This window comes from Onychostoma macrolepis, chromosome 20 (assembly GCF_012432095.1).
Source record: "Onychostoma macrolepis isolate SWU-2019 chromosome 20, ASM1243209v1, whole genome shotgun sequence".
Classification (NCBI taxonomy): Eukaryota; Metazoa; Chordata; class Actinopteri; order Cypriniformes; family Cyprinidae; genus Onychostoma; species Onychostoma macrolepis.
Window position 1 is genome coordinate 28,063,199 of NC_081174.1, and position 16,348 is coordinate 28,079,546.

A 16,348-nucleotide genomic window follows, 5' to 3' on the forward strand; every position below is an offset into this window, starting at 1 on the left:
CCCTTTGGAGTGAAAGTTGCTGCCCATGCATCTCTTATCTCTTAGTTATTAACTAAAACTAAATTCAAAATTGTTACTTGAAATATAAAGTAAACATGAAATAAGCATTACAAAAAACCTACATATAGTTAAAAATATATATAAAAATACACAACTAAATTACTAAAACTTTATCTAAAATCAAAATGAAAACAAAAAATAAAACTAATTCAGGCTATTAAAAACAATAATCGGATATCAGTGATACTAAAATAACATTGCATCTCTGCTCCAACTCATGCATTAAAACTAATTTATATATATATATATATATATATATTATGATAATCATTTTTTTTGCAGTGCATGCAACATGCAATGCCACAAATTTATGAATTTAAGACTTTTTGCTCTGATTTAAGGCATTAATTTAGGCCTTAATTTGTGGAAAAGTCTGACATTTTAAGGGAGACAGACTGAAAACACATGTGCATAACACTGTCACAACTCATCTGGCTGTTTTATCCATCAGACTGTGGGTTAGTAAAGCACAAACACGTGAGTGAAGTGTAGCATGACTCAAAACCTCAGGAAACCAATCTCTTGTTTCCTCTTTCTCTCTGTCTGTCTGCTGTTCCTCTCAACACTGATGCATGAGAGGATCACAGCACTTTTGTTCACATGCAAATCTCTGATCTGTCTGGTGCATAGAAATGGTTTTTGGGGACTTTGTATGATTTTTGTAACTTTGTGTTTATCATAATATCACATTTTTAGCCTGTTTGACTGAGCCCCATTTATTTAATTAGGCCTATTCCAGAACTTCACTGACAGAATATAAGATAAGGAAGAGTTCAAAAGAGTTCAAGCTCTAAATAGCAAACAGAAGTGTGCAGGCAGTAGAATCCCATATAACAGGTTATAAAAACGTTGTCAGAACATTGTTTTAAAATGTTTCTAAAATGCTGAAATGTCCAGTTTTCTTGTAATGATTATAATGTTGTGTAAAGGTTACAAAAATTATTCTTATGGCATTTTACTCATTTTATTTTCACCCAGAATATAACGTTATTTGAATGTTTATTTTTAATATTAGAATGTTAAAATGTTTCTTTTCGTGATCAGAATGTTATTTAAAATTTACAAAACCTTTTTTTTTGAAGTAGCTACACTATCATAAGGATGTTTTGAAAATTTTGTTATATGAACATTTTCTCTCAATGAGAACGTATAAAATGCTAATAAAGTTATAAGAACGTTCCACAAACATTAGGGCACTTTAAGAACATTTTGTTTAGAAAACGTTAGTGAATGTTCCCTTCTCAGCTGGGAAGAATATATTTCACAAATTATGAATATATAACTTAAAAATGTATTTTATGTTTTAATATAGCTACTAAAAGTATAATTACCATTTATAGTGCTAAATAGGCCTACATTATTTACTATCCCTATTTTCTTCATCATTCCAGAAAGTACAAGCTTTGTTAACTTGCCTATGTTTTTAATCTTTCTACATGCGAAATGCTAAAAAACAGCAGACGTCGAACGTCAGTGAACGCGGCTCACTGATTGGACAAGAGGATCACCTTACAAAAGCCACTCGGAACGATGAGAGCTGCGCGCTGATTGGTCAGCACAATCACCTCACAGCCGCCACTATGTGTCACGAAAGCTGCGCGCTGATTGGACAGCAGGATCACCACACAGCTGTCACTCAAAGCGGTACCTGCAAAGGGCTGAGTTAAAATAAACTATCAGCGCCCGCCCACAACTTATCGGCTCTGTTTCGCTTCTTCTGACAGCCGGATGATCTCAGATATTCCTATAGCTGCTGAATACGGTCTAATGTCTTTTAAAACGCGGGAGGCGATTTTAAAATTAAAGGCGTGAATGTATATAAAAGTGACCCAATGAGAAGAACGGAAGAAGTCATTTTTACCGATCGGCATCTTGTCTCAAGAGGAATTTTTTTTTTTTTTTTTGGTGTACGTGACGTCAGTCACATCGTTGGTCAGAATATGACAGCGAGAATATGAATGTATGAATGTTACAGTGTTTGTCCTTCACTCCTCTGAAAGCACGATGAGCTGAACGGGGCTTTACTAACGTTAGAGGTGAGAGAGACTTTATGTATGAACATAGTCATTTAACCTAGTATGCTGCTTGTATGTAAACCAACCACTACAGCAAGCTATTAATGTGGGATGTGAAATGAATGAAATTGTGAATATGGTGTTGATATTCTTACGTGATGTCTGTAAACATTATTTTGAATTCACTCTGATTCCATAACTCACATAATCAGCTGCTGATGAGTCACACTTTCAAACATTCTTATAATGTTGATGATTCATATTAGTCCTGATTCACAAGACTTTTTCTTTTAAAGGCTGAAATTATTTAATATCAGTGTTAAATATACATTCATCAACAACGAGCTACAATATAACTGAATAATAACATTTTAAGACAGATAAATATTAATGTCAACTATACTATTAAGTAATACATCAGTGTTATTTAGCTACTAAATTATAATACTTTATATTTTTATTAATTTATTATAATTAATAAGTTAACAAATAAGTAGTATTAGTACGTTATAATGTGTGTTATAGTCTATATATTATAATATAATTTAAAAAATACAAATGAATACAAATAACTGCTTTCTGCTGCTGAAAAGATATTATGACAGATTGTACTTTCTTTGAGACTAAACATCTCTCTCTCTCTCTCTCTCTCTCTGCTTTCCTTGTCCTTTTTGCATGTGAACGACTGTTTGAATAATGAGACTAATTCTCGGTCTAGGGCTCATTTTTGCATTCACTTCCCCTAAAGTTTAAAGCTTCAGTGAGAAACCGATGGCTTTGCAGTCCTCCTCTCTGGATATTTCTGGATTCGTCTGTTCTCTTAACTCAGTTAGCATGTCTGGGGTTGACATTATTCACTTATGGAGGAATATGATACCAGGAGGAGTACAGCAGCCATAATCTCACTTGAGCACACTGACATTGTGTATCTAAGTACAGAACAGATTCTGAAACCTGATCCTGTGGTGTTTGACAGACAGATGGTCTTTAATAGCATCTGTAAACATGTACGTTATGGTCAGATCACTGACCTTTGTGATCAGCTGAGGACTGAATGTTCTGTATCGTCCAGACAGTATTTTATAAAATTATAATGTCTGTTTGATTAAGTGCAGAAGTAACTGGTGACAGAATTCCTGCTGGCTTGACCTTCTCCAGAGGTTATGACAGAAAATCAATAATTCATTTGTGCTTATGAGGGTATCAGATTGACAGAGTAGTGTGCAGAGTGAAAATCATCTGGATTAAAAGACATATTGGTAAAAGAATTGCCTTTGTCATAGTATTTGATGTTGTTCATTATATTCTATATACATGATGTTTAATATGCTACAATGTGAAGTGTGTCATTTCTGCACGACTAGCACCAAATGTAACTGGAAAAATAACTAGACTTTTACATTTTCTGAAGGAAATGTATGTAATATGCCCATGCAAAAGCTGCTGCCACAATGCTAAAGGTTTGCAAATGCATTTTAGAGCATTGCTATGTCGTTGGTTGGTTGTGTACTGGTTCATGTTAAAACGTCCACCTTCTAGTTCCTATGATATTCTGGTATATGATATCCTTTCTCAGGTTCTTTATTCGATATATGTTTGTAAGGTATAGTTCACCCAAAAATGAAAATGTGCTCACCCTCAGGCCATCCAAGTTTTAGATGAGTTTGTTTCTTCACTGGAACAGATTTGGAGAAATTTAGCATTATATCACTTGCTCACCAATGGATCCTCTGCAGTGAATGGGTGCTGTCAGAATGAGAGTCCAAACAGCTGATAAAACATCACAATAATCCACACCACTCCAGTCCATCAGTTAACATCTTTTAAAGTGAAAAGCTCTGTGTTTGTAACGAACAAATGCATTAAGACATTTTTAACTTCAAAATGATGCGAAAATACGAGTCCTCTATCCATAATATTGCTTTCTTCAGTGAAAAAGTCATCTCATCTGAATTAAGAGAGAAATATGCACAGATCAAACACCATTTATAACCCAAAATAGTTCAAAACAGTTCTAAACAAATATGTGGGAGGATTTTGATGTGAGAAGACAACAGGAGATGGACTTTTCCACTGGAGGAAGTATTATTATGGACTCATATTTGGTCAGAAGCAATGCTTTAAAGTTAAAATGTCTTAATGCTAGACTTGTTTTTACAAACATGCAGCATTTTGCTTCGCAAGACATTAACTGATGGACTGGATTGGTGTGGATTATTGTGATGTTTTTATCAGCTGTTTGGACTCTCATTCTGACGGCACCCATTCACTGCAGAGGATCCATCAGTGAGCAAGTGATGTAATGCTAAATTTCTCCAAATCTGTTCCAGTGAAATAAACAAACTCATCTACACTTTTGATGACCTGAGGATTTTCACATTTTAAGCAAATGTCCATTTTTTGGTGAACTATTCTTTTACTAAAAGAAAACGGCACACTCTATTCCATAGAGTTCATACTGAACATACGCCACAATGTACAGGATCAATAAATGACGTCTCTTCTCCTTTCTCCATTTAGACTCAGACAATGAATTACGTGGGTCAGTTGGCGGGGCAGGTGTTCGTGCAGGTGAAGGAGCTCTACAGAGGTCTGAATCCAGCCACGCTGTCTGGCTGCATCGATGTCATCGTTGTCCGGCAGCCTGATGGAGCTCTGATCTGCTCTCCATTTCACGTACGCTTCGGAAAGATGGGCGTCCTGAGATCACGAGAGAAAGTGGTGAGTGGTACATTTAAGGTAACAGTGATATGACTTATTAATAGTGATAATAGTGATATTATTTGTATTGACTTCTCTTCTCTCTCTCTCTGTCAATCAGGTGGACATTGAGATCAATGGGGAACCTGTGGATTTACACATGAAGTTGGGCGAGAACGGAGAAGCTTTCTTTGTCAAGGAGACGGAAGACAATCAGGTGCAAACATGCAAGCTCGGCAGTCACCAATATTCATGCTAGTGGTCACACTAAACTTGTGCTCCATTAACTTCTATTCATATTAAGCACTGGAGGCCAGAAAACGCGAGCTCAAGTTCGGTGACCTGAATTAAAGATATTTGACCAGTAGAGGATCTAAACCAGGGATCCTCAAATCTGGACCATGAGATCCACTTTCCTGCAGAGTTCAGCTGTAACCCTAATCAAACACATCTGAGCATGCTAATCAGTGTCTTCCAGATCATTAGAAAATCACAGGTAGGTGAGTTTGATCAGGGTTGGAGCTAAACTCTGCAGCAGATTGGCCCTCCAGGGAAAGATTTGAGGAACCCTGCTCTAAACATATGAGATCTCTCGATTACATAAATGTAAAGCTGCATAGAAGTCTGAAGTAATTTCACATGCTCAAAGCCTACTTTGATCCTGCTGTGATCTTAATCCAGCTTTCTAGACCAGAGCAGTGATTCTGGAACAAAACAGGATACTTTTAGAATTTAGAATGTTTTCAAAGTTCTAAAATTCAAAAAATAACTGCCATATTCTAGAACAATACAGTGATTTTAGAACAAAGCTTAACTGTAAAATAAAATGCTATTTTATAACAGAATAGTGTTATAAGAGATACAGATAGTTTTCTGAATGGGATCATACTGAAAGTAAAACAAGAATTAAATACAGGAAGTGCATTGAGACCTCTGTGAGTTTGACATTCTTTGAGAAGAGAAGAGAAAAGAAAGAAGATGTTTTGTTTATAAGAATCAGCCTTTGCGGTTCTGAGGTCAGCTGAGTGAACATCCTCTTTTTAATTCCCACAGTCTTATTTTCCTAATTTCATCTGTTTTGTTGTAGCACTGCACTTTACATTTGACTCATTCAGAGCTAAAGCAAATGTTGATAGCACACTGTGTTTACAGTACAGTCTCATGTTAACTTTTCTTTTCTGGCTTTCCTTTGTGATTCCTTACAGGAAGCAATTCCATCTTACCTGGCCACATCTCCCATTCCATCCGACGCGGGGCTTCTGATGGGCTCCAGCAGTGAGAATGGAATAATGAAGAAGAGGAGGAAGAGGAGAAGGAAGTTTAGAATGGAGGATGTGAAGAGGGAGGAGAGCGTGGAGTTCTCAGAGGAAGAACTGTTCAACATCGACATCAATGACAGCGAGCAGTCTGATCAAAACAGGTCAGCTGACCCTTTTAATTATAAAAGACTCTAATATCATCCAAATAATCAGCATGTTAGTATGATTTCTGAAGGATCACGTAACACTAAAGACTGGAGTAATGATGCTGAAAATCACACGAATACATAACATTTCAAATATATTCAAATAGAAAACATTTATTGTAATGATATTTCACAGTATTACTGTTTTTACTGTATTTTTGAACTATTGTATTTTTGTATTAAACGTTTGACCAGCGGTATATATAGTTGCTCATCATGGTATATCCTGCGTGTGTGTGTGTGTGTGTAGAGATCTGATGAACGGAGGTTCATCTACTGGAAACAAACAAAACACAATTCATGCACGTTCAGACGGAGAGTGGAGTCCTGTTCACAGGTAGTGTACAAACACACAGACCTGCTCAAACATACTGCTATTTGCCACAAAATACTGCCAAATAATCTCTGTCAGTGCTTTCTCTCTGATATTTTAGCTTTATTAGCATAGTGTTGATGAGTTTTGCATATGAAATTCTAGTTTGTGCAATAAAGGAACCTGTTTTTCTCTCCAGTCCTAATGTGTCTCGTCCCTGCACCCCTAAAAGTGACTCTGAGCTGCTTAAAGATCAGCAGGAGGATTCGGCCATGTTGTGGTCCTGGGGGGAGTTACCACAAGCCGCCAAGGTCAGAATTAAACCAACTCACTGACACATTCACCCAATTAACAGCAGCTATAACATCCATGTGATTTGAAGTACCCCTCATATAATAAACTCATACTTACTCCATAACAAAATGATGTATTTACAGCCATCGTTTCTGTCTTCGAAACCAAACGTCCTGCCTGCGTGCCCACTGTCAATCCCGGTCTCTGACAACACACATTTCAGAGTCATCCCTGACACGGCTGTCCATGGCCACGACAGAAACAAGACATTACATTCTGATGACCAATCAAACAGAGCGGCTTGCGTGATGTCAGCGGTGGAGGAGGGAGGAGCAAATACTGGACCCCTCCCACAAAATAAGACTGATTCCCCTTCTAAAAGAAAAGGTTATTAGTACATTAGTTGTTTTTTGGTTAAAAATTCAGCTTGTTTATGTGTATTACATAATTTGTAGTGATTCATGTGTTCTCATGCAGATAAGAAAAGCCGCCATCTGGGTTCTGACGGCGTGTATTTGGATGATATAAAAGATCTGGAGCCAGAAGTGGCAGCACTTTACTTCCCTAAAAGGTGCGTTATCATATTGTCACCTCTCTGTGAAGCTGTGTTAACCCTGTAAAGCCTGGCAAATGAAATAGTAGTCTAGAATTATTGATCTAATTTTAGGGAATCTCACGATTTTATTAAGTAAATGTAAGAATAATTTGATATTGTCATTAATATTTTAAGACAAACTCTTACTGAAGCAACTTGGGTTTACTTGATTATCCATACATCATTTTTTAGACACCGCTGTAAGTAAATGAAAAAAAGACAACATATACTGTGCATTTGTGGTCTGCTCTCCCGATAAACCACGAATAATTCCCTGGAACTTAAATTTTTCTCCCCAAATTCTCATGTCTCTTTCCAGGTTTGTTTTCACATAGATGCTGTAATATTCTGTAGTATAATGACATATATTACTATAATGATATTTAACACATCCGTAATATTGCTGCGGATAGAAGGAGGATCTTCAAGGAGTTATTCATGGTATGTTGAAAGTAATTTGTTAATGCTTTTACACTTCCTTTTAATGACTGATGGTTGAAGGGTGAGTAAAATAATGTCACTTCATACCCAGTTTTTGAAAATGCTCATCATTGCATTCATAGAGCGAACCTTTTGCTGACTGTTTACAGTGTAAACGAAAGTTAAAGTCCTTGCACACTGAGTCCGAAATTTTCTTTTGCATTTTTTCGTTTTTTTCGTATTTCGTCATCCTTTCCTATCAAAATGCTTGTTATGGATGCAAAAACGCAGAAAATCGAACCTGATCCGAATTTTTTTTATGACGGACGAAAGTTTCGGAAGCAGTGTGTAAACATAATTGACAGGTCGTATTTATTTTTTAACATGCAAAAAATGTAGACGAAAATTTCTGACTCAGTGTACAATGACCTTTACTCCCATAATTTGCGCAAAGCATCATGGAGCTTAGGAAAAGGTGGATAGCAACAATAAAAGATGGTGTTTTGTGTGTTTTCTCAGTGGGTCAGAGCGTTGCGGTGAGAACGGCGTTCGCAGTGTGACGGTGTCTCCTCAGTCCATGTGCAGCTCGGGAGCCGACAGCGGCGTGGACAGTTATGACCTGCCCTCTATGGCCATCTCTCTGTGTGGAGGACTCACAGAAAACAGAGAGATCACTAAAGGTGCACAGACCCAATCAGCACTGCTTATTAATTATGCACAGCAGGGCTACATGCTTGAAAAGCATTGGTTAAGCATTCATGTCCGTTACATTCCCTGTTAATGCATCATTATTGATTTCCTGTCCCGCTCTTTATCATTCAGAACATTTCCAGCAGAAGTCTGTGTCGTTTCAGCAGTTTTCTGATAATCCATCCATCATTGATGACCCTAATCTGGTGGTGAAGATCGGCTCTGAGTGAGTGTCACGTTACTGTTATCGCTTCTCATCTCATTTGTCTTGGACTGAAATAACAGCTGCTATATTTGTTTCCTTTTATCTGTGCAGGTATTATAACTGGAGCACCGCTGCTCCTATTATGTTGGCTATGCAAGCCTTCCAGAAACCATTGCCTAAGGTACTCACACACTCTTGTACATTAGTGTTTTCATTTTCATTTCATTTCACTGATTCATTTGACTTCCAAAAGTCACTCTGTAGTTTTGTAGTGAAATAAATATTTAATACTAGTATTGGTATACTTTTGATTCAGTAATATAAATGAGTGTTTTTAGAATTTAATCAGATATACAGTTGTGGATGATACATTACATTTTGCATTTATGCATTTAGCAGACGCTTTTATCCAAAGCGACTTACAGTGCATTGAGGCTATACATTTTTTTTTATCAGTATGTTACAGTTAAGGCAATATGATACAGTTAAGGCAATAATTATTTTCAGGTAATAAATTAAACAAAGCACTAAAAACTAAAACTGATTGTTTTAAATCCCACAATTATAATGTACAGTATACAAATGGATATTCATTTTGAGATTTGTTAGAGATTACATTTAACAGTGTTATTAAATTATTAGTGTTATAAAACTGTATAAAATGGGCAAATAAGAATACATTTAAAAATCTATTAAATAAGTTAATGTTGTGCCCCCATACAATATATACATTATTTATGTTCAAAATTTTAGATTTGTTTTAAAATAAATGAATACTTTTATTCAGCAAAGGATGCATTTAATTAATCAAAAGTGACAGTAACGACATTTGTATGTTACAAAATATTTCTATTTCAAATAAATGCTTTTCTTTTGAACTTTCTATTCATCAAAGAATCCAAAACACATGTATTATGGTTTCCACAAAAATATTAATGTTTAACTGTTTTCAACATGGATAATAATCGGAAATGTTTCTTGAACATAATCAGTATATTGGAATGATTTCTGAAGGATCATGTGACACTGAAGACTGGAGTAATGAAGCTGAAAATTCAGCTTTGCGTCACAGGAATAAATTACATTTCACAATATATTAAAATAGAAAACACTGTACTTTTGATCAAATAAATGTAGTCTTGGTAAACAAACAAGACATTTGTGGTTTGACACACATGTAAGAAGACTGTGATCAAGTTTTCCCATCTGTTTTCTTGTCCTGTGTGTGTGTGTGTGTGTGTGTGTTTTAGTTTGCAAGGCTCAGTCATGTGTGTTCTGTGCTGGAGTTTGTCTTCTGTCGCCTGCTTCATTTCTTTTCTTCCTCAGTTCGTTGCAGTAGTTTCTATCAATCCTCTTCCCTGCATGAGAGTCCAGCATTTGTTTGATTCTTGTGGCTTTGGTTTCTGAGAGTTTATTTTGAGAGTTTTTCAGTTGTTGAGCATTACGCTTGTGCGCATGTCCCTCACAGGCCACCATAGAGAGACTTATGAAGGAGAAGATGCCCAGAAACCGAGGAAGATGGTGGTTTTCATGGCGAGGAAGAACAAACAGCACCAAACCGGTACTCAGATACATACACCTCATCACCTGGGGCTTTGATTCAAATGGGCCACTGGAAGCACACTTAAGGTTTAGTGACTTTCTGTCAAGTCCTGAAGTGTAAGTCCTTTGTGTTTGCAGGATTCAGTCTCAGGTGGTTCAGCATGCCCTGCAGGAGACGAGACCATCAAGAACAGGTTCAGATCTGATGGAATCATTTCATCTGGAATATTGCAGTCTGTAATCATTCATGTGCCTGACCGAACGGTTGTTTACAGGCGCACAGACGAATCCTCCTCCAGCGATGAAGACTTAACTGCCAAACAAACCCCCGTCCCTGTTCACACAGACCCCGCCCCTGCAGAAGGGGCGTGTCCTATCAGAAAACACTCCGCCTCTCTTCAGAACAGCTCGTAAGTATATTAAACTTAAGAAATTTTAACTTTGTTTATTATTTATTTTAAAAAACTTGACCCTCTAACACTTGGACTTTCTATTCTATTTCTATTTATCTACTTGTTTTGTTTTTTATTTATTTATTATGCACTTTCTATTTTACTACTTGCTTTCTTTTTATTAAAAAAACGAAAAACAATGAATGTTCTCTATTCTTTTTCTATTCCATCTACTTGTTTTCTTTTTTATTTATAAAAAATGACCCTATAACACTAGCGTTCTCTATTAATTTTCTATCTACTTGTTTTTGTTCATTATAAAAAACAAAGAAAAAAATTACAATTATTATACATATCGCTCTTTTGTTGGTTTTGTTTGCTTCCATTGTCCTCATTTGTAAGTCGCTTTGGATTAAAGCATCTGCTAAATGACTAAATGTGATTAAAAAATAAAGTGATTATTGATTTTTTTTTTTTTTTTTAATTACACCTCAATAAAAATGAGTTTTATAAATGAGATAATAATGAATCTTTATAATTAACAAATTTAATGCCACACTAAACACTACAAGAAAAACGTCACTACAAAACAGAACCCTGGAATTCCTGAATCACTGAATCATTCAAATGAACCAATTCACTAGAATGATTCAAACTTTTCAAAACCACATTTGAGAGGAGGTCTTTTCAGAAGCGTGTGTATTGTTGTCTCTGATTGTTTGTCTGCTGTAGGTCAGTCTGCAGCTCAAGGACGGTCCTAATGACGTGGTGTTTAGTGTGACGACTCAGTATCAGGGCACGTGTCGCTGTGAGGGAACCATCTACCTGTGGAACTGGGAGGATAAAATCATCATATCAGACATCGATGGCACAATCACCAGGTATATAATCGTGAACATAATCGTAACCTTCAACGATAATAAATCTGCTCGCGTAACATTGATGTCCTTTCGCAGGTCAGATAAGCTGGGGCACATTCTGCCCACGCTGGGTAAAGACTGGACCCATCAGGGCATCGCAAGCCTGTATCACAACATCAGCCAGTAAGAGCCCACAGACGCTTTCTCTGATGCTCTGATACGTCAGCAGGATGAAGAGGGAAATGCATCTCTGTATGTTTCACAGGAACGGGTACAAGTTTCTGTACTGCTCGGCGAGGGCGATCGGCATGGCTGACATGACACGGGGTTACCTGCACTGGGTCAATGAGAGAGGAACCATGTTACCACAGGGACCCGTTTTACTGAGTCCCAGCAGCCTGCTATCAGCACTGCACAGGTGGTTAAACACACAAAGACACGCTGAAAAATTTCACAAATAATCTCAACAAAGTGGCAAGTGAAATTCTGAAGTAGAAAAACTGAAATAGGATTTTCTTAAGTAAAATGTTGTGTAATAATCTGTTTTATTTACAATTTCAAAAAATATTTTTTACCGTGCACACACACATTGTTTCACTATATATTTCATGGACTTCTGTTGATTTTATATTAAGCCAAATTCTATTTGAATTTAAAATACGTTGTTTATTTTCAGATAGTATGGATTTGTTTTGCATGGAGATACAGAATTAATTACATTTTTTTATGTTAAAAACTCTGCACATACCCTGTTATTTGAACCCGAATAAAGGACATACTGTATAATAACTTTAAGTGACATTAGAAAGCGTCAGAAATGCTGGCACTAGAGAATATAAGAAAACACATACACACACTCTCTCTGTGTTTTCAGGGAGGTGATTGAGAAGAGGCCGGAGAAGTTTAAGGTGGCGTGTTTGACAGACATTAAGAATCTGTTCCTCCCAAACACTGAGCCCTTCTTCGCAGCGTTTGGGAACAGAAACACCGTGAGTGAACACGGAGACAGACAATGAGATTGCAAGAAATGCATTAAAATATTGGTCATCATATTAGCCATTCTAAAAATAATTATTAACCAACTTATCAGTCAAAATGGTTTGCGTACCTAATAAAGATGCCTGTAACTGTAGATTATCTGTGGGATGTGTAGTTCTGTAATCTCTCTGTCTGTTGTGTCTGCAGGACGTGTTTTCCTATAAGGAGGTGGGAGTTCCCTTAAACAGAATCTTCACTGTTAATCCTAAAGGAGAACTGATCCAGGAACATGCCAAGACCAACATCTCATCGTGAGTATAAACTACTGACCAGCGTCAGGGAAGTGCCTTCAAAGTAGTTTGTCATGCTACGAGCTACTCGTAACTTCAAGTAGTTCAACTACACACAAGTTACCTTTCTGATTAATTCTGTTTGTAAGCTACTATATACTAAGCACTGGGGCTCCCAAACTTCTTTTTTATCAGCCGAACCCTTAAACATAAAATATTTACTTGAAATACTCCTGAGATTTTAAGTTGATGGGTTAGTTCACCCAAATATTCTGTCATTACTCACCCTCATGACGTTCCAAGCTCGTAAGACCTTTGTCCATCTTCTGAACACAAATTAAGATATTTTTGATGCATTCTGAGAGCTGTCTGACCCTCCCATAGACAGCAATGAAATGAACACGATCAACGTCCAGAAACGTAGCAAGGAGATCAGTAAAATAATCCATGTGACATCAACCGTAATTTTACGAAGCTACGAGAATACTTTTTGTGCGCAAAAGAAATGAGTAATTAATGACAGGATTTTTATTTTTGGGTGAACTAACCCTTTAATGTTTAAATAATTTAATGACACATTGGCATATTCACGTTTCTCTGATGATATTCATTTGACATGCAAGAAAAAAAATTTCTATTGTTTTTATTTTAAAAATATTTAATTATTTTGAAATTATTATTAGTTTTAATTATAATAAATGAAGACAGAAATATACTACTGCTGTAAATTACAATTGCACTCCAAAGTAAAAAAAAATTATATTTGTTAATAACAATAATTTGTTTTTACACTACAAATTACAATACCAATGTTTATGTTCATTTTCATTTAAAAGTTTAAACCCTCAAACTTTTCAAAACCTCAACATTTCAATTCCTTTTAACATTTTAAACCCTTGAGCTTTTATTTTGGAGGAATACTAATAAAATGCTGTAAACTTCTTTTGTGAAATGATGTGCTTGTAAATAAAGAAAATCTAGCACACACTCCATTGCCAGAAAATGTAAAGACAGGAAAAGAATCAGGGAAACTTTTTTTGTTTTTTTTGTTTTTTAATGGCTCATTTAAAGCATCCAGAAAATGAATTCACTAAGTGCCTGTTTAACACTTTACATATTTGGTTCTATTAGATCGAACTCTGGTGCTATTTCTTTGTTTTCATCAACATTCTTTTTTCATTAAGAAACAAGAGAACCAAACTACACAGCCTAAAGTTTATCAGACATTCTAATGCTGTATATGTAGCACACACAACACCTCCAGTGTTCATGGAAAAATTACATTGTTTCGAAAAGAACTGAAAAAAGAACTATTTGCGTGCTACTGATAAATGAAGTAAAGTCTGTTAAGTCTGCTACTGACTGTGTGTTTGTAAATGCTTTATATGAACGAGTGTGTCACCTGTGCAGGTACGTGCGTCTAGGTGAGGCGGTGGATCACGTCTTCCCGCTCCTGAAGCGCAGAGGTTCCTGTGATTTCCCCTGCAGTGACACCTTCAGCCAGTTCACCTTCTGGAGAGAACAGCTCCCCCTCGTGGACGGACAGATGGCGAACACCAGTCGCTGAACAGCTCACAGGACAAGACATAGGCTGAAAACCAAAACTGAACATACTGGAATCAGTGCAATGATATGAAAATCACACACAAAATACATGTGTGGGTCTGGACCTCCGAAAAAAACTGCACTTTCTTTCAAAGCAGTCTTCACGTGTCAGTTGTGATTTAGAGTATACTGTTAGTAGATTTGTAAAAATTAGCTCAGATGTTGGATATATTTGAAACATTTTTGTTTTGCTTGTGGTGATCACAAGCTTTTGTGTTGAAAAGCATCTGTTAATGCAAGACCAATCCATCACGTCAGGATGGTTACTGTCAAATTTCAACAAATCATTGGTATTTTGTTAAAGTCAGACTGAATGAAACTGAATAATGTTACATATCACATAACAGACCTTTTTCACATTTCCAGGTGAAGTTGTGATAGTTGGGTAAACGTCGAAAGCAGTGAATGGGAGGGTGTCACAAATATATTGTTTGCATTCCCATTTGCTCAAATGGCAAAAGAGAAACTCCGCAATAGTGTTTTCACGACTTTCAAAAAAGGACAAAAATTGAGAGAGACTGATAACGGCGGTCAAAAGAGAGAACGATGTCGAATTTACCGTCTCTCTCATAGACGCTGCATTAGTTTTTTTGTAATTTGATGCAAAGGTGATACAACGTATAGTGTCAGAGATGTACATACATTTTTTAAAAACTTTCGAGGATTTACGATGCTGATGACCGTTGAAATGCATCATCACGCTCTTGTGAAAAGGGTCCATTTAAAATGTCCAGGTCATATTTCACTCCAGAATCAATATTTTTCAATCTGATTTTTTTTTTTTTTTTTTTGCGCATTGTGACAATCAAACACTTTTAATTATTATTTTCTATTGCAGTTAGCATAAATTAAGTTGAAATTTGCATAAATATACTTTTTTAAATGAAAAATACTAAGTACTTAGTATTAAGTATTATTTTTGTCTTATCACATCATAATCACAGCCGTATTCTGATATTCCTGCCTTCATGTGTTTTTACCCAGCACTTTATGTTACTGAAGAAAAATATACTGTCGTATTTTTTATATGACTTGATAATCATAATCCCGTTTGGGTTTATTCCATTTTAGAGGGTTTCAGTGGGTTTTAACGATTTACATATTTAATATCTGAGACAGACTCAGTTAAAATATGCTAAATCTGTAGCATGATGTTGTTGATATAACTAGATTTTTTGTGTTTGTTTTGCCTTTTTACTGAACATGAGTCATTAGTTCCATAGCAAGATATGATTGTATTGATGGAGGTGTTTGTATTTCTGATATTCTTTCAGTGAAAGAGCAGTAGATTAGATTCTCATGGGGAAATTCATCTGTTGTTTTGCTTTTCAATAAAATATATCATCAGATATAGTGGCACTCTGATTTATTGCAGGTTTATCTGATTTATCCATAATTGGACAGTGGAAAATCTCATTATCATTTTTCAGTCCATACAAGTGCTGAAATTCTTCGCCATAATCTGAGAATGACTTAAAACGCAATCTATGATCCGCCAAAAGAAATAGGTTTGAATCTCACCAATAATAAAATAATTTCATTCTAATTTTAATAGAAATAATATTTTTTTTGTTCAAATTTATTTATTGAACATTTTCCAACTTTAACAGAACACATGAATGTAAACCATAATCATAAAAAAAAAAAAAAGCATAAACAGATTTATCCTAAAGGCCACTAACAAAGAAAAGAAACACTAAATATACATAGAGGTAGTACAATACAAAATCAAAATCTTATGCACTCACTTGAGGTACATGAATAGGAAAACACTTCCACAGAATAGTTGACAAATCAATCCCTAGATTATTGATACAAGTCTTCCAGACATTATAAAACTGACTGGCCATTAACTACACGTTAAATATTCCAGTGGGATTAGTTCCATTAAAATCCTGTGCCATCCAGATATAGTCAGAGTCTT

At 35.9% G+C, this 16,348-nt stretch overlaps 1 protein-coding gene across 1 annotated transcript; it reads left to right on the forward strand.

Annotated features, from left to right (window-relative positions):
• Nucleotides 1-1,747: 1,747 nt before the first annotated feature.
• On the forward strand, nt 1,748-16,015 carry lpin1b (lipin 1b). Its single transcript, XM_058755515.1, is given in 21 exon segments — nt 1,748-2,096; nt 4,596-4,796; nt 4,897-4,992; nt 5,981-6,195; nt 6,491-6,577; nt 6,753-6,864; nt 6,991-7,234; nt 7,325-7,418; nt 8,382-8,542; nt 8,685-8,778; nt 8,869-8,938; nt 10,226-10,318; nt 10,438-10,493; nt 10,575-10,666; nt 10,669-10,709; nt 11,424-11,572; nt 11,648-11,734; nt 11,817-11,969; nt 12,426-12,540; nt 12,737-12,840; nt 14,230-16,015. Coding segments are annotated over 20 exon segments (2,412 nt in total). The 5' UTR covers nt 1,748-2,096; nt 4,596-4,604; the 3' UTR covers nt 14,387-16,015.
• The last annotated feature ends 333 nt before the right edge of the window (nt 16,016-16,348 follow it).